Here is a 22,422-nt window from a genome sequence, read left to right as displayed (position 1 = left end):
ACGTACTTTTAAGTGTTACAAATATTAAGTAAACAATAACGCATAATATGAGTATAATATTATTGTCTATGGCATTTTAACACTGTTTACTGTTAGCGCATACAAATTAGACGTTTAATGTTAATTATATATTACATGTGTTTGCCCAAATATCGGTTTAACTTACAAGTTACAATCAAATATAAATACAATTGAAAAACTCACATTAATATATTCGACACTGTGGTTCATTGCATGGTATAATATTATTTCAAAACTATATACGCATACAAAAGAAACGAAAAATCATTTACTGATATACCTATCAATGTATGAAAACAAACGTCTAGACTCTACAACACAGAGTATTGGTATACATGTCGCTAGACGTGTTCTGGCTGCAGTAAGAGGCGAGGCGTTGGAGTGCGGTCGTCGAGATTAACAAAATATCCGCAAAAATCACGTGCAACTCGTACAACGCGCGTTCGTGATGCATAACCGAATTTCTGGACTGTACAATATTATTATTATTATTATTATTATTATAATACGGAGCGATGCCGCACGCCGCGTCCGCGACTACGTCGTCTATAATTAATATTATAGACTGGTGTCCTTTACACAGGACCTAACCTCACGGCACGTCACTCTGGTAAAATAGATTCGAAAACATCCAACCGTATGCGACAACTGAGTAACTGATATGTAAATGGTCGTGCGGGGACGAGACGTACTATCGGTGCTTAACGTTTGTCACCGCTGGAGAAGGGGTGGGTCGGTCGTACAACACTTAAACGCATACTATTATTAAACAATATATAAGCTTTAGATTTAAACGGCCAATTTCCGTCACCTGCAGGCCACTCTAATCTTCCGCGCCCTGCTGCAAGTTCGTCTTTCTCTGCAGATTCGGAGAAGAATGATTAAATTTGACCGTTGACCTAACCACGTCGTTGTTTTTTTGTTTCTGTCGTGTAAACCCATTTTGCTACAGTAATATACAAATAACGCAAGCAGGACAAATGTCGAACGATCAGTTTGAATTTACCATTTATCAGCATAAAATTACAAATGAAATAGTTTTAGACAAAATCATTAAGAGGACCCTACCCATGCATTTGTTGTCTCCGTCTTACACGAGTGCGACATAGAACATTTTCGTTCACTAGTTTCAATAGTGTGCTATTAGTTTTGGTATTAGAGTGAATTTACCTATTATCAAAGTTTTAAGTAAGAACATTATCTATGTTTAAGCGTTGGCGGATTTTTGGATATTTTAATTTTCAAGCGAGATATGAGCATTTCCGATTTGTGTTATTTCACATACTCATATCTCGCTTGAAAATTAAAATACCTTAAAATCCGCAAACGCTTAAACATAGATAATGTTCTTTACCTAAAACTTTGATAATAGGTCAATTCACTCTAATACCAAAACTAATAGCACACTATTGAAACTAGTGAACGAAAATGACCTGTGTCGTACGTGTGTAAGACACGTGGGCAACATCCTCTTAACAACTAACAGCTATCCATATAGAGATGGATTTACACGGTACCACCCTTTTACAATTTGTTTTCATACATGAAGTACCACTCGCTTTTTTTAGGACATTGAGTTGAAAAATATTATTATTGTTATTATTGCCAAAACAATAACAATTCATGAATCCATTTAAACTCGTTTTCTAATTTATATTGATAACACGTGTTATAATAAATATTAAACCTTTTTCTGTCTCGTTTATAATAACATAAAGATTATAATGGAAACTATTCAAGTTGTTCAAACATTTCAAATCAAAAAATAACAAAACAAAGTTAGTTGGCCATATTAAGTAATTAGTTATTAGAGTTTAAAAAAAGTTTTAAAATCGTGCCATATATTATACTAAAGGAATAACAACATTTTGATTCCAAAAATCTCTCTGGATTAAATTGTTTTATCTTTTCCAATGAAGTATACTCTTGTGTCGGACAAATGCTGTTGCTTATCCTTCGTTCATATACGCTCATTGCAACCATCGTTTTCGTTTACTTACTTCATAGTAGTTAAGTAATAATTGAGAGCCATTTAAACGAAATTAATTTGAAAACATAAAATTAGCTCACTGACCGAGTGGTCCTACAACCTCAACGCCAGCACGGCAGCATATATTTAAACATTCACTGGTAAGAAAGAGAAAAATAAATAAATATCGACGGGATTTGTTATAATAACGAGGGGTCTGCGTATGGAGAAAAAACCCTAGGGTAAAACTATACGTGATGAAAAAAATACTCACACATTCATATATATATATATATATATACGCACACACAAATAGACCTGTATGCCGTACGGACCGTACCGACGTCTTGACTCCGAAGGGGGCGGTATTTTTTTTCTCTTATATTCCATTCCGCAGAAGAATCCCCGGGCCGCCTTTGTCACGTTCAATTCTACGAAATTACGCGGGTTTCTATTTCGTTTCACGTCAAAAAAAAAACTTCTTAACGTACGCAGACCCAAATTTTGTTTGCAAACGAGAAAAAAGTCTCGTGGTTATTGTGGATTAGGTGTCCCGTTTTTTTGTGTAAAATTTACTGTTTCGCAGTCATCGTTGAAATTCTTTTAGTGAATAGGTAATAAGAAGACCTTCTTGCAGGTCAAAACACGAATTACACGATTTATATTTTATATTGAACATACGATAACGTTTCACAGAGTTTATTAGTCTTATTTGATCATATTAATATAATTTGATTTTTGATTAGGCACAAGCACAATAAATAATAAGTATTCTACTTAGTATTTAATATTGTACAATAAATAAATAGGTTACAGTTCTAGACATGACTTGTGCGGTAAACACGATTAATGCAGACACACTTTAAAAATAAAAATTAATCAATTAATGAATCCGTATAAATAAGTTTTAATATTGTTATCTCTAAACAGTCTAAACACGATGATAATTATTAGCAAAATAATTTAAATTTATTTATAATGGTATACCTACTGTTTCGTTATTAATAACATATGTATTTTAAAGTTGTAGAATTATTTAATAAAATATAACGCATTATAATTATTTAAAATTGTTTTATCATTCATAATATATTTAGGACAATTAACACAAGGAAGTTGGTTTTATTATTCATCAAAAAAAAATAATAAATAAATAAATAATTAAGCAATTTCTAAATCGACATTATTATGCCATTTATAGAAAGTTAACGAAATGTTAAAAAAAAATATAAACTATATAAATTTTAGTACCTATATGGCTACCTATATATTATGATTATATAAAAATATAAGACTTTTTTATTATAAAAATGTTGTAGAATATTGTGTCACCACTGCAGCAGTATGTCATCACCTCAAAAAAAAAATCATATACAATAATACTGTATATGTATTCATAAGTATGTACAAACATTTATACATATATATGTGTATAATAACATTTCAAAACATTAACATTACAAAGTATTATAAAGTGGTTTAAAGACATAAAAAAATGTATACATATATTATATATTATTTTTATATTAATAGCGGCTCCTGTGATAACTGGTTAATAGTTAATACGGGGGCACGTTACAAGGATTCGTCCTTACACAGTTCGTTTAAAAGTATAAGATTTTAATTTTAAAATATTGTAAGCTGAAAAAATTATTTCCACTTTTTTTTGAAAAAAATGTATTTTTTCCACAGGTAACTTTATTATAATTCAATATGTAATAATAATATTGTATATGTTATTGCAATATTACCTAAATTAGATATTATAAAAAGCAATTTTTTTTTATTGAGAGCCAGCGGCAACATGAGCCATTGGGAGTACAATTATATAAATATATAAAATTGTAATATTAATGTCAATTGTCAATAGACACCACCATAAATATAACCATTCTTATATAGTTATATGTATATTTTTTGATCTTAGGTACTAATTTATAAAGTATTTAGTGCATGCAGATTGTAAATATACTCGTTTTTAGTAAAAAAAAACAGAAATTAAAATTTTTTTTTTAATTTGGAAACTTTCTACTGTCACACATGGGATCTTGCAACAGTGCTTAATGTCTGATATTATATTATTACAAAAGGTAATATTTATTATTATCAATCATTGAGAAATGTAGAGACCAACATAATATTGTTTTTTTTTATCTCATAAATCATTTAGTCTTAGAGTAATATCGCCAAATTGTAAAGGTAGTTTACCTAATTGGCTTCTAATCATAACAGATATTATAAAAATCAATTTACCAAACCATTAGAAATCACAATAATTATTATCATTAGCATGATACTGAAGCTATAACTAGGTATATTAAAGGTGTGTTTTTAGAACAAAAAAGTGACTCATAGGAAAAACTCTCACGCCTCGTGAAATAGTCAAATGTTGATAATTTTCTTCTTTAAAATAAAGAGATTTTATACATATCACATTGAACCCCAATTTAAAAATCTTTAATTTCAGTATTTATAATAAACGTCTAAATACTTACAAATTATTTTAATTATATTTTTACTGCGTTATTGAAATTGTACTAAAAATCGGAATCTAATAATTGAGCTGAATAAAGTTTCCCTCTTTCAAATAAAATAAATAGTTATTATAATTCGACTATTTTGCAATAATTTTGTTTCCCGTCAAGTCTTTTTTGACCGTTGAAATGGTTTGATTTTATTTTACCGTACTGTTAATTGTATTGCCCCTGTATAGCTAGAAATTACATGCATAAAAACCTTAATCAAATACCGGCTCCTATACCGGACTTTTTATTTTTAATACTTCTTCAATAGACTTTCAAGTTTATTCTGACAATTTTTATTAATTTTAATTTGTAAAAAATAACTTTATATACCACTACACGCATTATGCTAACACAGGAATTTATTTTTAAAATACAATTTATGATATTCAATTTACCTACATAATATTGAATCAGCATACTCGTATTTGAATATTAATTATTACTTTTTATTGTTATTAATTGTTAAATTGTTACGAATTTAATGGAAATGGTTATTAGCCTACTTATTTGCAAGAATATGATAATAACATTTACAATTCTATAAAATAATTATAACTACCTTAATAAATCACTCAAAATTAACTGTACCTATACTAGGTACCTGTATACAAATTATATAATCATTGTAATTGAACAACTATTTCATCTGTACCGAGTAATAAAATGTATGCATAATAATGTATATTAATAGGTAACTATAATAATTATTTATGATCCAACTGGAATAACATACATCAATTTATGTAAATATAATAAATAGTTTATACTGTTTTTTTGGTTTATTTGAGTATATTATAATTTATAGATTAAAATACTCAAATATTAAAAACACATTTAGTAATTATGATAAATATTCATTATCATTAGAATTTACGGCACCGACCTCTTTTACTCCTTGACATTATCTTAGGATTAATTTTACACCAGAAGATATCTCGTTTGGCATTAATATTATATTATTTAAAATATCGAGTTTATAAATTTCTATTTGAACCATATAACTATAAATCTTGAACATACAAATCCCGAAAACAAATTACAATCATGCGTGTATTTAATATATGATACCTATATTCAGGCACGGATCCAGAGCAAATATCTAGGGGCCCACAATTTTTTGTTAATGTAAAATTACAATACTGGAATTACTGTCCACCACGAACTAAGATAGTACTGTCTTAGTTTGTGCATCCCAGAATGATACGTATAATAATATATTAAATTATCAGACATACGAGTACGTCATGTAATTTAAAGTATAGTAATATCAGGATCTGTAGAATAATTAAAAAATTTGGGAAATAATATTTCTATTGGAGGGCATAGCCCCCCCCCCTGGATCCGTCCCTGTACCTATTATATTTGAAAGTTATAAATTATAACCATATATGGTGCAGGTTTAATGTTATATTATATTATACATTAATATTGTAAAGATTTGAACTTTCGACATATTTTATAAATGGATGCAGTATGGTTATGGGTTAACCGTATAACGCTTACCTTATTCATATACCTTTAATGCTTACCATTCGCTAAATCGATAAATATAGAATAGAATAGGTTATTTCCAGTAAATTATACGTATAAGTATCAGGAAATCACAAAAAAATACAAACTAAAATAATTAAGAATTTGAAAATTTAATATTTTTCTTATCCGTTTATTTTTAAACCATAGAATACTAACTTTATACATATTTTATACACCTTTATTACTTACCATTTATCAAATAATCATAGGTTATCTTCGGTCAATTTTACGTGTATTTCATATACAAGTAGTTGAAACGACGAAAGGGGTCAATAACCAACTGATTTACTGATAGCAATAAGATGTTATACTTTATCATTAAAGATATTGCTTAACTTTTTTGACGAGTGAATAGACCGAAACTCAAGATATATATTATGCTAAGAATTATCAGTATAAAATAGTCCATATCGTCAATAAAATATCGAAAATGACAAAATTATTTTAATTATATTAACTTTTTTTTAAACAGGTACGTTGAATACCACATTGGATCCTTCAGTTTAACTTGTGTTAAAAGTCTTTTGTACAGTGAACACAAGGCCACAAGTCTTAAGAATTTACTTGTAACACTTATTTCAGAAGTAGAAGACAATATTACGCCAAAAATCTATAAAACTCTGTAAATTTTAAATAATATTTATATTATTTTATTGGAAATCTAATAATTCATTTCTATGTTAAGTTTACTTAGCACAGTAAAAACGGTAAGAACATTATGACGACGTATCAATTTGGTTAGGTCTACCTATAAGATAATATAATATTGTGTTATATCATTATATACCTATAATAGGTACCTATATTATTTTTATGAAAAATAGCTTTAATCTTATATAATAATAATACAGATAAACATAGAAGATATTTTTATTTTTATTTTCAGCTAAATCAAAGAAAATAATAATTAGTTAATACATTTTATAATATCTATACTTATATACCTATAATACTGTATCATTATTATGTATTAGGTATCTAAACTTATTGGAGTATTTTTTGAAAATCAACTTTCTATTAAATTTTTTATTTTTAAATTTGTACTGTAAAATTAAGCCAAATGGTCCCAACTATTACATGTAAGTCCCATCGAGAAAACTTTTCATAAAGAAATGCCCATTATTACTGATACTTCATTTTACCCTAAGCTAGTAAATATACGACGGCAATTTATTTGATTTTTTATACGTGCACAACAAATAAACACTGAACAAGGCCAATTTTCAAAATTGTAGCAGTGAAATTAAGAAATACGTTCAAAGAGTAAACTCTATAATATAATAACTGTTGGACAAGGAATAAAATTAGAGTTTTAGATGGGTTTCACAATGATGTGTATTATATAATATATGTGATTTTTTTGTGTTTATAAACACTTTATGAAGTAGATAGTAAAAAATAAGTTGGTATTTTGGAAAGGTTAAAAGTTAAAATTTCTCTATACTTCTTCAAAATATTTAGATGAATTTTAAGCCATTTATTTCAGGAACTTATTCTACAGCATGCAGGTATTGACTGAAATTATAATAGCAGCAAATAGTACTATAATAAATAATAACTAATATATAATATATGCGGTTGGTTTTTAGCAAAAAATTAGTTCCATCAACCGTACTACGCCTTAAAGAAAAATAAATTACTTATATCTATAAAATATATGATATAATATATAATATATAATACATACCCTTTGAAAATAATATAAGCTGAGAGACGGTCTAGGTTTAGAATGGTTTTAGTATGCAATATTTCATAATTGAATTTATACACTATTATTACTATTATTCATACACATATTTATATACCACACACATTACAGTAACTTCAATTATTATTAATGACGATCGAGGTACTCTCAATACCTACTATACACCAGAGCGAATACTCTAATTTTTTTTTTAATTAGTACAATTTCAGTTTAAATGTTTGTATGAGTCAATAGGTATTTTACAATATCATTAAAGCAGAGTTTAACATCAATTTTTGAGATAAGATCATTAAAATGTTTGTTTTGTAATCACATACATGTTTAAGAAGACTGATGGTACCAAATGTGTTGTCTCCGTATACGAACGTAAAACATCGTAAATGTTCATTCAGCACAATGCATTTTGTGCGGTTAGCTATATTAGAGTGAATCAATTTATCAACCCAGCATTCTAATCGAGCATTATAATATATTAATTATTATATATATATATATGAATTATGTAGTGCATCTTAATATCTTATAGGTTTCTAATGATATTTAAAGTTTAAATTGAGTCTTAAATATGTAAAATAAAGAATGCAATTTTAAAATTCTCATAACTCGCTTTAAAGTTTAAATAATGACAATAGACTTGTGGATGTGCCTTAGATGATATATATAATTTTAAATTTGATAACAAGTCAATTAACTGTAATATTTAAACTATCGACATAAACTAAATTCTGCTGAACGAAGATTTTCAATTCAGTACGTTTGTAACTTTGTATGAAGGTGACAAAACGTACGGATTCGTACCAGTCTTTTTAATTATTAATAAAAACAAATCACAGCGTAACTTAATAAAAAAAATGATGACTTAAAGCTTACAAATAAACTTTAAAAAAAAAAAATATATTTTATGAAGTAGATTTTCGATTGTGGATTCATTACACATAGAGTCTTAACTCTACTTCGGGAAGACACTATTTCAGACTTCTAATTAAGCAATTTTTTATTTGTAGAACAAATGGAAAATAATAGAGCAAGTTTTCAGCAATTCAAAAACAATTATTTGTTTTTGCGCTAGTAAACGATCTGCACAAATACTATTTTTTATTTTCAGTATTTTAACAAAATATATTTACTAAGAAACATATTTATTTTTTAATATGACAGATATTTATTGATTATTAAATTTATAACAAGAGTTAATAGTTATATAAAAATATAAAATAGTTAACGACATTATAAACATATTAACTATTTAATATTTATAGTTTTAGAATATTGTTACGAGTATAGTTAACATTTTTAAAACTGTTCTAGATTTAAATGTTAAATTTATGTCTCTAAAAAATTGATTTAATTTTAAAGCATTACTTTCATCATACGAATTGTATTTCCAAGATACATTCAAATTATTGATTTTTCGACGTTTAGTTTGTTCTGAAGACTCTTCAACATTTTTACAGGACACCCCATTTTTGGCAGTGCCAAAAATGTTGGTATCCTTATTAGTTGTAAATGATTTTCCTTTTACGGTTGTTGTAGTTCTCTAGTTCAATGTGCCGAGTTGTGGAAAAAAGCATTAAATTGCTACTAACTTGCTTACGTAATAAGATACTTCTAGTTTCTCGATGCACACCGACTTCAATTTACCAACTATTAAGAACTACATAAAGGATATATCGGCAAGTTTCTTCTGTCATCTACGCAAAGCAAGCGGTCCACTGCATTTCGGGTTAAATGTCGGCCCCATCAATCGAAGACTAAAACGTGGTCGTCCCCATGATGTCCTAAAGTAGCCTATCTTCAACCTAGTTAATTATTATTACATTATATTATGTTAATATCTTTTTTATAAATAGCCAAACAAATTTTTTGTTCTTTATATAACTAAGTTTAGATGATTTTGTCAGGAAAACTTTATAAATAAATAAAAAAAAAAGAAAAAAAAGAAAAGATACTTCTAGTTTCTACTACGGTAGATCTTACATATTTCCATTCAAGATTTGACCGATAAACAACACACCAAATCTTATGATTGTGTATCATTATCATCGTGTATCTGCGGCTACAACTATTTAAATATAATATTAGTAATTTAATTTACAAAAAGGGAAACGGAAACCCCGTGTATAGACCCAGTATTATAAATTTTGTTTACTTACGGCTTACTGAAAACGCGTCGTTGCCGGCTGTCGTTCAGTCTTTAGTGATCGTTTTATTACCGAATGGGAAAATAAATGCCAATAACAAAATTATTAACGATAACGAATAGTTAACTGTAGTACAGTACTCTACTATAATAAACATATAATAATTATAAATATAATAGTCCACATGCGTCGGCAACCGGTTTATCAGTGATTTTCTTATCGGTTTTCGGTATTACGTATTCATAGAAAACCCTAAATCGTGGTGCTCTTGCCTACGATTTCTATTAATAAACATAGTTTAGTAGTTAACATTTTTAAATTATATACAATTATTAATCATTATTCACTAATGTACTAAGCAGGTAGGTGTATAAAATGATTTTCTTATTGCAAATAAGTTCTTATACCTGTAGAAACTACTAATTGCTGTCTTATCTTAAATTAATAATATTAAATTATGGAAAATCAGTTACTCAAAAATTGATTATTAAGTGCGTGTCTAGCTTTTCCAAATACGTAAAATAAGCCCTGATTTGCAGAATTGGAAACTTAAGTTTGTGGTTTTAGTGGAGGAATTTTGATTATAGCCACTCACTATTCATAATATAAAATTTATCAAATTGTTTGTTGGACTTCAATCATTTTTGTGAAAAGACTATCGAACAATTTACAGTTTAACTTTTAAGTAATGCATTTAGTATGCATATACCCTCGATGTATCTATTTACTATCTCAGATACAACTATTGAAACATTATTGCATGAAATTAAATATAAATTTTCCACTATTAACAGATATAATCGATTGTAAAGAACTGTTTTTTTTTAAGTTTTCAACAATATCCCGAATTAAAAACCTATCGTTATTTTTTTTAATTTTTGATTTTACTGAAGAAATTTAAATATTAACACAAACTTTTTAACCATAAAAATTATTTATTTTACTAACATTAATTAATTGTTTAATTTGATTTTATAATATGACTTTTTGGTTAAAATATAAACCTAAATATTAATTACTTTGTTCTTACTTTTTAATTTGATTTCTATCGTCGAAAAATAGTATCGATCAGACAAATAAATCCTAATACAAACTTTAAAAATTGTATTAATACAAGGTTAATACGGAACTTAATATGTGAGTTATAAAACGTGTAAGCTATGTTGAAAGTAAAGTAGGTACATATTATTAAAGTGCACATTTTGTCTAATACGGGTAATTACCTAGTTGTTAATTTATATCTTAATATCTTATCACGTTTATACTTTTAAGTAACATAATGTTATTATAATAGATTGCCTGAAAAATTACCCACGTCGCAAATGTCGACAAATTGTTAAAATACTGGTTTTCGTGATAACCTTAAACCCACATTTTCTTTATAAAAATGGTATTTGTGTGCCGAGATTGTTAACATTTGATATTATTTGTTTTTGAATATCTGAGAATTTGCTCTATTTATTTCCATTTGTACTACAAATGAAAGAACTTTGTAATTTAAAGTGGTACTCTTTATCAAATACAAAAACGTCGAAAATAATTTGTTTAATATTTTTAGTATGATATAAAATAGAAAAACAAAATAAAAACTTTAGTTAGGGTGTCTCTTTTGTTATTTAAAGATAATCACATCGTTTATATAAAAATTATGAATGGTTATAAAAATAATGTAGTCTAATTACGACAGGAGAACACGGCAACTAAAACAACGTAATTCGACGTGATGGAGATTGAAAAAAGAAAACATCTTGCGAACAATGCTACTGTAGTACTGTTTTCTTGAAATTTGACCTATAGACGGTCGTAACTCTGTATCGATATTCCCTAGGATGTGTAAATAATACACGTTATTAAAAAACCATAAAAACTTTGGACGTTTCAGACCACTGTGCACTATACATACCTGATACCTGAGTGCTTGGGCTTACTATACTTTCTACACAGAAGTCGATCTGCGATCATACCACAGTGAAGTTACCTTTTTCCTATATCTGCGGTTAACTTACCTTAACATCTATATAAAACGCAGTGATGTTTCATTAATCATTACATCCCGTTAATTATTTGCCGTTTACGAACCGATCGGTGCGATATCTTGTTTGCCCACACGTAATATCGGTCGGTACTACAGGTATATTGTGATATTATTATTAAAAAATATTATTATTATCATCATCGTCGTCATTATCATACAACTATTATAGCTCAGTACTCAGTTATCGAGCATGTTTTATAACATAGTCGGCTGTGGCTGCGGGATAGTCGGTGGATAGACACCCCCTCTGACCATGTCAGTGCGAGTACCTTTCACCCCGGTGAAAATGTTCGTCCCCTCATCGGGCACGTCGCTGTACTCTGGTCTCCGAGCCAACGGACTGGAAAACCGGTTATATGTGCGTGCCCCGAAAATAGCCGCCGACTTTCCGACGCTGGTCGGAGGGGCGTGGGCGTTTGGGGTCGTCGTCGTCGTCGGAGGGGTTCGGGTGAGTCCGGACCCTTTGTACCCACCACCGCAGTGTGCACCTGCCACCGTCCGAGTGCATGTGTGGGTGTGCTTGTGTGTGTGTGTGTGTGTGTGTGTGTGTACGAACGAGGCGCGTGTGTTCATGTGTGTGTGTGTGTGTTTGCGCGCGCGCGTTTGTGTGTGTGTGTGTGTTGTGTACAGGCGCCAAGTCTCCGCCGTCCATTTGGGGGGGGGGTCTCCCTCACCATGCTTTTCGATGTAAGGTATGGGAGGGGGGTTTTCGGTGGGTGTGCGTGCGTGTGAGCGTCCGTGCGGGCGGTGGAGGGGACGGCGCATATACAGCCGCGTGCGTCACATGACGTCACGGCCGCCGACCCGTACCCTAGAGGGGGTTGCCGGCGGCCGCACCACGGCGTGCACGTACGTTCGGCGGCGGCGGCGGTGGTGGTGAAATTCAGTAACGTTCTCGACGTGTGCGAATCGTGTCACGCGCGTTCTGCCGACGTCCCCGCCCGCCCACCAGCCTGCCTGCCGCAAACGCCTAGCACCGGTTAAATTCGATCAGTTATCTATGTTATAATAATTGTTATCGTATTATATCGTACCGTAATTGTTGATATTTATTAATATTATATCGCATATATTCGTCTGCGTCGCCCAGGAGCCGTAAACAGAGGTAATACTATTCGATATGTTTATTATGTATTTTTATTTTTGTATCATTCGGTGTACTCTAAATGTCAATAATAGCATATTATACACGATGATATAATATATCTATATAGGTGTGTCGGTATCGCACGGGTGTCATAGTAGGTAACTTGCGTATAATACTAGCCCAGAAGTGCAGCCTTGATTATTACACCAAGGCACTGCTGGGCTAGTACGCGATGTTGTGGGTACACTGTTGTATGGATACGCGCGTATATAGATCGAGAATACCCACTCCTGATTAAAAAAAAATTGTTGTGGACATATTATAATTTACCCGCGGAATCGGAAGACCGGACCGACGGGCTATTTCCGGCAGTTCGCGGATCATTGCATCCGACGGACGGCTATACAACAGGTGAACCGATTGCACGTGTGCGTGTTATCACCGCACAATGTTTTGTTATTATAATTTAATATGTTATCTCCGCTACGGTCCGGACGCAAAGCACATGGACAGCCGCGGCACTGTATCACATTGTCCTAGGATAGTATATTGACATCACTAGGCGGCGGCGTGCGCGCCAGTGGACCGGTCCCCCCGAAACTGGTTTCGATTTTATTTTTTTACCGCACTGTCTGTCAGTGGCGACGGGGGACCCAGACCTTAATCATAATATTAATAATATAATCGCACGTATTATGTATATGAGGTGGTTTTGAGATGATCACTGGTTACTATAATAATAATAATATAAAGTTAAGTTGCGTGACAAGGACGTTCGGGTTCGGCTGTTGCACAATGCCGCTGTTGTCCACGTGAAAATCGGCGGCAAATCTTCTGTCTGTTGAAACAACGACTCCGTAAATCATCGATAGTTTGTCCAGTATAGTGTATCTACCTATTGCGTCTTATGATTGTATTATCATTGTCGTCTCTCATCGGTCCGTTAATTATCGAGCAAATGGTGTGTGTGTGTGCGTGTGCGTGAGTAGTGATATGATAACGACATATAGTCCTTACCCGTCTCCCACTTGATATACCATTATATAAGTGTCGTTCTCGTTAGGGGTAAAGGAGAAGAGCGAGAGGGATATACTCAAGCGCAATGCAGTTGGCCTTAAACGCGTTATTTCGTCGCCCAAAGTCACTTACTCGTTTGTCATCGCCACAAATTTCCATTTACACGAGTTGCAATCAGCAATCATTACGAAATATTATAAATACATAGGTGGGTACAAATCTCCCAGCTATTATATCGTCCAAACATCGTATTTCAAGCAAAAATGGTCGATTGACGTTTCGGGTAGTCGTAGCGATCGTTCTCTTTGAATCGGTCGGTCAACGTGTACCTACGTCCGATGTGTTATTGGAATGTTTACTATCTAGTAATTCTATCTACGCGACATTCGTGTTTTCTGTTGTGTTCGATATCCACTGTAGTCTGCAGTACCCAAGGTAAAATGGGTATAATTTTAGCGGAGACCTTGTAGTCATGTCCAGAACATAATATACCTACGCTTGTAATTATAAAAGATTTAAAAAAATAGGCCAAATTTTTTGTTTTCATCAATTTTATATTTCTACATTCTACCGTATGTAGAACTGGTTATACGTGTGTAATATTGGTGTACTATAGATTTGTGATATTCGCCTCATTCGTATTTATAATAATCTAATTTACGTGTAACATAGTTGGTTTAAACGTAGCTGTAAATAATTAAATAAATAATAACACTGGTGTATGGTGTATACCTACAGTGTACAAATATTTTAGTAATTGTTAAGATTTTGCCATAAAGAAAACAGATAATTTACATTTTATTTGTGATAACTGATAAGCTTTTAAGGCGTTGTTGTGGTCTACGCGGACTGGGAGCCTCTATAGTTATCGGTAGTCGTCACATTAAAATTAATTAATTAATTAATAGAAATATAATATTGTTTTTGTAATATGTAAAAACTCGTAGGCTATTATAGGCATCTATATATTATTAAATGGTCATATTATACACTAATAGTATGTACATATTATTGTACATAATATAATAATATGTTTAGATACAACGTAATATCACCTTTTCCAGCCTCCAATAACTAATATTCATAAAATGTGAGCCAATTAAATTAATTGTTTTAATTTTAAAATGCTTCTTTGTATAAAATGGCAATCCTTAATTCTAATTAAAATGTACTTACCTAAATAAAATTATATACATAGGTTTAGTGATTTCAGTGTTATTATAGGTAATTTAATGTTGAAATAGTTTTTAAATTAGTGTTATTTATGAATACAAAAACATTTAAATACTCTGTTTAGTGTTGGGTAAGTAATGACTGTGAAAAAGTCATTGGTCAACATAAAAATATGTACACCGAATTATTATATGAATAAAAAAATAAAGAAACGGAAAACTTACATCCTGCATTGATGCTTCAATGGGAAAAATATATCTTTATCTACTTTAGAAAAAACCATTCCTGTATGCGTTTCATTTAGCATGTTATTTATTTATTTATAATACATACACACATGTATAATAAGTCTATATTTATATGCGTGTATAATAAAATATGGATAATACATTTTTTTAAATGATATATTTAATGTTTTTAAAATCTATAATCATTTTCTTAATTTTTTATTAACAAACTATATTTTATTGGAGCAAGTCAACTTTAATTTTTCAATTATTTTAAAATTATTGTGAATTTGTTATTTGTGATAGGTAATGTGATAGTTTTACTTGAATTTGCCTTAAAATAACATATTATATGCGAGATGTTAACCGATAGACTAACCACACTACCACAAAATATAATAAACCTACAATGTATTAGCTACTTATTGATACACAATTTACAACGTTGATATTGGTTTAATATTAATAATAAAATAATTACTACTAATCTGTCAAATGTCAATAGCCGGCTATTTGATGATTATATTAAATAAAATAAATTTATTACGAACGACTATAGATTACAGTAGGAACGTACATAATATTATACGTAAAACAAAAATACATTCATACTTTAGAACTATATGTTTGATTATTGTTGGTACTTTTACAGTTTATATGACTAACTTTCAAGTTTTTTAAACTTTTTTACTTTACCCTTCAAGTATTACTATCAAAACCGTTAGGTACTCATAAATCGAAGTACTCGGTATAAATTGTATTAAAAAATAATCTCATGAATTCACTATTCAACCTTACACTATTATGTATATATATTTTATAATAGAATAACTTGTTGTGGACTATACTTTTATTGTACATAGTACGAGCGTCGAGTAAAATTTGATGTACCCAATTTACATAATTAAAAACTAACTCAGCTGAACGCTGTCCTAATTTCAAATTTAAATACCAATTCTAAGAGTCATTAAAGTTGCTATTTATTCTAAATAAATGAGTGTATTTACGTACAGTAATATTTTAGATGATTTTAAAGTTATTGTCTGAATAAATTAATATTTCATATTTACAATTCAAATTTAGTCTTTGGGAATTTTTTCTCTTCTGAAATCCTAAAAGTCTTTGATGATATATGAAGCTCTAAAACTGCCTTATATATAGCATCGAAGGGAGCGTCCTACACGCACTTTCCTTACGGCTCGCAAACTTAATACCTGGAATCTCGCGTATAGGGGCTTCCTTCGAGGGTTTTTCTCTCTCCTCCCCTTCTATTTCTCACTCGGCACTGTATATACATGAGCGGAGAGAGCGTTTTGGTCGACGGGTCGATATTGTGTTTCACAACATCGTGGGGGAGATATATACGCATTCAGGGGTGCCGGTACGGACAAAACAAGACCCCTAGAGGGAAGTCCCTTATACAACCCCCCTCCCACCACCCCACCACCCGTTTACAAGCCCGGTAACCCCATCCACTACTGGGAACCCCCCATCGTGGTGCCCGACCCCAGGCGACGTCGTATAACTGTTCCGCCCCGAAATACTGCTGCGAACGCGAATGCAGGGTCTAAAAATACATGGCCTTCGGCTGCTCTAATGTAAAAAAAAAATGCTTGAGCTTTTATTTTTTCACTCCAGACGTTACCAGGGCAACGTAAAAATTGTTGACATACTAGTTTTTTGATATAATTTTTGTTCAAAAATTACCACTTATTATTACTACATTAATTATTATACTAAAATCTGATAGGTTAAGTTATTATTATCAATGTATGTTATTTACTGTCACTACAATAAGTTTTGCTTTATATCACTTGCTTTAATGTATTATATCGTCTTTTTAATCTAAAAAAATGTACCAACTAATCATAAGAGAATTGCATTTAGAGCACCTTCAATATAATATAACATATATAATAAATATAATTATTTATTTTGTTCATACTTAGAGAAATGAAGTGCAAATAAATCAATACATTTTTGTGTGAAATATGTACAACCATCAATACGTACGACTCTGTCAACATACTTTCTAAACGTGTTTTAAATCGTATTTCTTCTTCCTTACTTTTTGTTTGTCTGTCTGCAGACACTACTAAACATCCGGCAAAGGGACAGCACACTGTTCACTAATGATACCGAGACATAACAAAAATAACAATCGCAGGTCATGAATTAAATACGTAGGTATACCTGTTATGCCGAAACAAGCTATCTACAGCACGATTTGCCTTCAATAGACACCACCTACTGAGATCGGACGTTTTTATTTTATTTATTTATTTTCCCCGATTTAATAGAAATGTAGAAATTGATTAATGGATAAAATTTTTTTTTTGGCTCTTCACAATAGTTTTGCTCATCAAAGACTCAAAGTCCAAGAATTCTTCGTCGAATGTTTTCTAAAAAAAAATCATAATTTTCCATCATAGCTTTTGGTCCGCGTCCTTTTCTCCCCTCCAATTCACCCTCCATGGCGTGGGCTCTCCCTGCATTATTTCGTGCAATATTATCGACTGTGGATTCCCCCTATACCCCCACTGAGTCACCAAGCAAAGGGTCTGTCCCCCTTGTTTTAATCCCCCTTTCACGCTGCCCCTCCCCACAACGCGCGCGCGCACATACACACGCGCGCGCGCCCGCGTATATATATGTATATACGGGGCCCGCGCTTTTAACGATCGCTACGACGGTTCCCTCGTGGCAGTTCTCCCCCACTTTCTACCCCCTACACACACATGAAACAAAAAAAAATTATTTCAAGCTAAAAAGGGTTGCTGAACTGCCAGATCGAAGAGCCAAGTTCAGTATCACTTGTTAGTAAAATTACAATAATAAAATGTCATATAATTCCGTTCAACGGACTAATGGTAGGCTCGATGTGATTTGCTTTTACACATTGTAATAAATTAAGTTCCAAGTGTTGTTTTCTTTTACATTTATAAATTGCAACCAATTTCATTCGTTTTTTTTTTAATTGTTAAATCTTGAGAGATAAAAATCATACCTTTTTATTGATTGTTCAAAAGTATTAAAATTCATACATAATATAGAATCATCTTGTTATCTAAAATAGTTACTTGTGTGTTGACTGTTGGCGTATACCATAACCTATGATGATATTATAACATCAAAATAAAACGTTTGTGTAACATCAAAACATATCTTATTAGTTTTAATTTCTGAGTCACTAGGTCACACATAAATCATAATTTAGATAAATAGCTTATCCCTATAAAAGTATAGAGTACCTATCAATGCAAAACCATAAGAATTAAAATTAATATTTTAATATAAAATATGTATGTTTATTAATTAATTATATTAGGCTTTATAACTGAATTTTGTATTACTATTATTATTGTTATTAAATAAGGCCTTGGTGACTATGGCCATTGGCTTAATTAAATTAGCATACGTTTACACTTTATCTGAAATTATGTTGAGTACATAAACAAATTACAATCGACTAATTAATATAACTGAATTAAATTGTATGATTTTGTCCTCTTATAGAATTGATGGAAAAAAATCAAAATTTACCAACGTTATTAAATCATTGAACTGAATTTCTTTGCCCGACACCGATAGTCCAACAAAAGTTACAAATTCTATAATCTCCACATTTTTGGTTTTAGATTTTAAAACTAACTTCGGGGGGAAACAGTTGATTTTCTACATTCAATCAGCTGAATATTGCCGTGAACGTTTTTAAACTGTAGCCACTGCGTTGGTGCGCACATGCGGGACCCTCGCTAAGGTTTTATAATGTTGCCCCATAGTCAGGACGTGCATGCAGCAGGTCTATCCAAAAAGGTCCGGCTCCCCCGCCTGTAGCGTGCCCGCCCCCAACCGTACACCCGTCCCTTTCCGCAGCACACGGTGTATGTTCGCGTCTCGCTTGTGTACGTGTGTATAAGTGTGAGTGAATATATACACAGATATACACATACTAAATCCAAGGCCCCCCGGCATGATGCCCGGGCACTTCGCAGGGGTGACCAAAATTTTAGTCAATGTTTCGTTATATTACGCGTATATTAAAATGAACGAAACAGCGGGAATTGTTTATGAAACATTAAAAACATTTTGTCTATTAATCGTGAAATTCATAATGGGTGTCTCATATCCAATCGTATTTTGTACACATCGTAATATTAGCATTTAATTTATTAATTACTTGGGACTAATAATTAATAGAAATAATGCCCACCTTGAAAAATAATCTTCCAGAAATACTATAGTTATTATAAAATTATAATTATCTCTGCACTTGAATCATTTTATTAAAACAAAACTCTGTGAAAATTCAAAAATAATAATTTATTTAACTAAAAAACTAATCTTAATAAAGCATAAAAATGAAATAAGTGAGAATTTTACTATTTCCAAAAAACAGAATGTTTGTTTTAAAGAAAATTAATGTATCGTTTATATTTCTATAAAGTTAAAAACAAATATACTTATTAATACATTTTTTTTAGATGACCAACGACATGGAAGTCGGCAATAAATCATTTCATCTCCGGTGGAATAATCATTTGGAAAATTTACGCGCACTGTTCGAGTGTCTGTTTAACGAACAAATTCTCGTCGATGTAACAATTGCTTGCCAAGATGGCCTATTGAGGGTATGTTATTTCAAATTTACAATAATTTTAAATTAATTACAATAAGTGGTTCTAATTATTATTAACGGGAATATTTTATGGATTTTATGTTTAGGCGCATAAGCTAATCTTGTCTGCGTGTAGTCCATACTTTGAGACGATTTTTCAAGAGAATCCTTGTAAACATCCTACGGTGATAATGAGAGGTGTTACTTTACATGAGATGCAGAGCCTGTGCCAGTATATGTACGTGGGTTCTGTTGAAGTCCAAGAGAGCGCTTTGAGTTCTCTTTTAAAAGTCGCTAGAGAGTTGCAAATCAAAGGTTAATTAAAATGTTTAATTTTAAATTTAAAAAAATAACTATTTAACATAATAATTCATTTTTAGGTTTGTCAGAGAAAACTGTATCCAACGATCAATCGAAACATAAGCCGACCTTCAATTATACACCAATTAAATCTGAACCTTCTGATCCAGATGCCAGTAATAAGTTTGAAATGGTAAATAATTCAATATTTGTTACAGTCTTTAAATTAATACATAATAAAATAAAACATATTTTATTTTTTTGTAAAGACAAATGGTAGTACCAGCTCAATTGACACCGATTCCAGGACATTCCAAGTACCTTGTGAGGACGATTCATCAGATAATAATACATCTTTCGAGCACTCAGCTATGTTAAGTCCTCAAGTGATGATGGACGAACATACGGACGAAAACAAACCCACAATACTATCGCAACCCAAGTATCAGCCGACCCAAGTAGATTTTCAAGCCTTTATGGAGGCCCAAAACAAAGTTAACCTCACTGGGTCTGTCGAGTGCCCGACGTGCCAACGAACGTTCCTGAACAAACAAAATCTTAGGCGTCACATGCAAACCCATTCCGGACTGAAACCCCATCAGTGCTCATTCTGCAATCTGTCATTTTTGAGACTATCACATTTACAACGTCACCACAGGACGCATACAGGAGAACGACCATTCATGTGCACAGAGTGTCCAAAGAGTTTCTCGAGGTCAGACAAGTTAAGATATCACATTATGCAGCAGCACGCTAGCATGGCTCACCTTCCTGGACCCAAGCAGAGAGGTAGACCGAAAAAGGTCAGCATACTGAAAACTGTATACTGGGACACTGGTCAACTAATGAACATCAGTGTCTTGTGCAAACAATTTTTAATCGTATGCACAAAATTCCGTTTTTTATTAATAATAGTTTATGTTTGTGTGTTATAGTTTGATTCGCCACCCAGCAACGTAGATGTCACAATGGTGGCAAACATTCAAAATTTTGAAGAACAATGTGTACCTACGCCTGTTCAGGAGTTACAAGAGCCATTGAACTTGGCTCATTAGATCTCTAGACATTTGAAATGTTTTTCTTTTTTTTTGTAAATTTTTTGTTTGTATGATTATGTTCACGACTTATAGTTTATAATTAGTATATTTGGTTTAATTATATTGTAAATAATTAATGAGTTAAATAATAGTTTGTATAAACTAAAGATGGACTATACCATTTAGATGGTGCATCAATAAATTATCGATTTATCTAATATTTATTGATCTTAAAAATTGTGTATCTGTAAATCTGGATTTTAAAATGTTAATGTCATCATGAACATTTTTTTTTTAAGTAGTATTAATTACAGGCATTAGTCAAAGAACAGACCTAAGGGTTCAAGCTCACACCATACACATGTCTTATGTTTCTACATTTGTTTAAAGAAATGATTAATCTAATAGTTTAATTACCTAAATAGGTGATTAAATAAATTATATCTAGTATATGTATACAGTATACAGTATACATAATACATATTTTACACTACCTATCTATAAATGATAATTTAACAATAAGTGCAAGTGAGATGGACTTGGTACTTACTATTGTATAATATTTAAAAATGTACAAAATAAATATCTGTGTGGTGTACAATCAAAATGTGGATGGCATTGGTTGGATCTTCGCTCTGGGTCTGTCTCTATCATGTCTTGTCTACAATGTTTATTTGATGTTTGCCCTTTGGTATACATATTTTATGGTACTTTAATGGATATTGTGGTTTTCATAAACACTTTTACTGTGATTACAAGAACTTATACGTATTGTATTGTACATTTTTCTATTTTACCTCGATGTAGTTATAGTATCATTGTCACAAAAAATAATATTGTGTGACTTTACTGTTTGAATTTCTTATTGACTATTTTGTATTTTGTGTTTAGTCCTAAAAATACATTCATTTTTTTTCTTTCTAATGACTACAGTTTATCATAATATTATTATATTATAATCAAAATTAACCATATAATCACAATCAAAACCACACATATAATCTGATATTGTTTGTCTCTAAGTTAGGGTT

At 31.2% G+C, this 22,422-nt stretch overlaps 1 protein-coding gene across 3 annotated transcripts; it reads left to right on the top strand.

Moving 5' to 3' along the window:
- Positions 1 to 12,810: 12,810 nt before the first annotated feature.
- LOC111029432 (zinc finger protein 184-like) lies at positions 12,811 to 21,611 on the top strand. 3 transcript variants are annotated; one of them, XM_022308428.1, is made up of 6 exons: positions 12,811 to 13,037; positions 19,921 to 20,067; positions 20,162 to 20,369; positions 20,435 to 20,547; positions 20,624 to 21,143; positions 21,290 to 21,406. In XM_022308428.1, the coding sequence occupies exons 2-6, from the start codon at positions 19,921 to 19,923 to the stop codon at positions 21,292 to 21,294; spliced, it is 993 nt and encodes a 330-aa protein (XP_022164120.1). In that variant the 5' UTR covers positions 12,811 to 13,037; the 3' UTR covers positions 21,295 to 21,406. The 3 variants fall into 3 exon arrangements, with proteins under 3 accessions (XP_022164120.1, XP_022164118.1, XP_022164119.1); XM_022308426.1 differs by having other exon boundaries at positions 12,812 to 13,037; positions 20,624 to 21,157; positions 21,290 to 21,409; XM_022308427.1 differs by lacking the exon at positions 12,811 to 13,037 and having other exon boundaries at positions 20,624 to 21,157; positions 21,290 to 21,611.
- Positions 21,612 to 22,422: the final 811 nt, after the last annotated feature.

This window comes from Myzus persicae, unplaced genomic scaffold (assembly GCF_001856785.1).
Source record: "Myzus persicae strain clone G006 unplaced genomic scaffold, MPER_G0061.0, whole genome shotgun sequence".
Lineage (NCBI taxonomy): Eukaryota > Metazoa > Arthropoda > Insecta > Hemiptera > Aphididae > Myzus > Myzus persicae.
The sequence above is the reverse complement of the archived record's forward strand: the minus strand, read 5'-3'. Positions and strand labels throughout refer to the sequence as shown.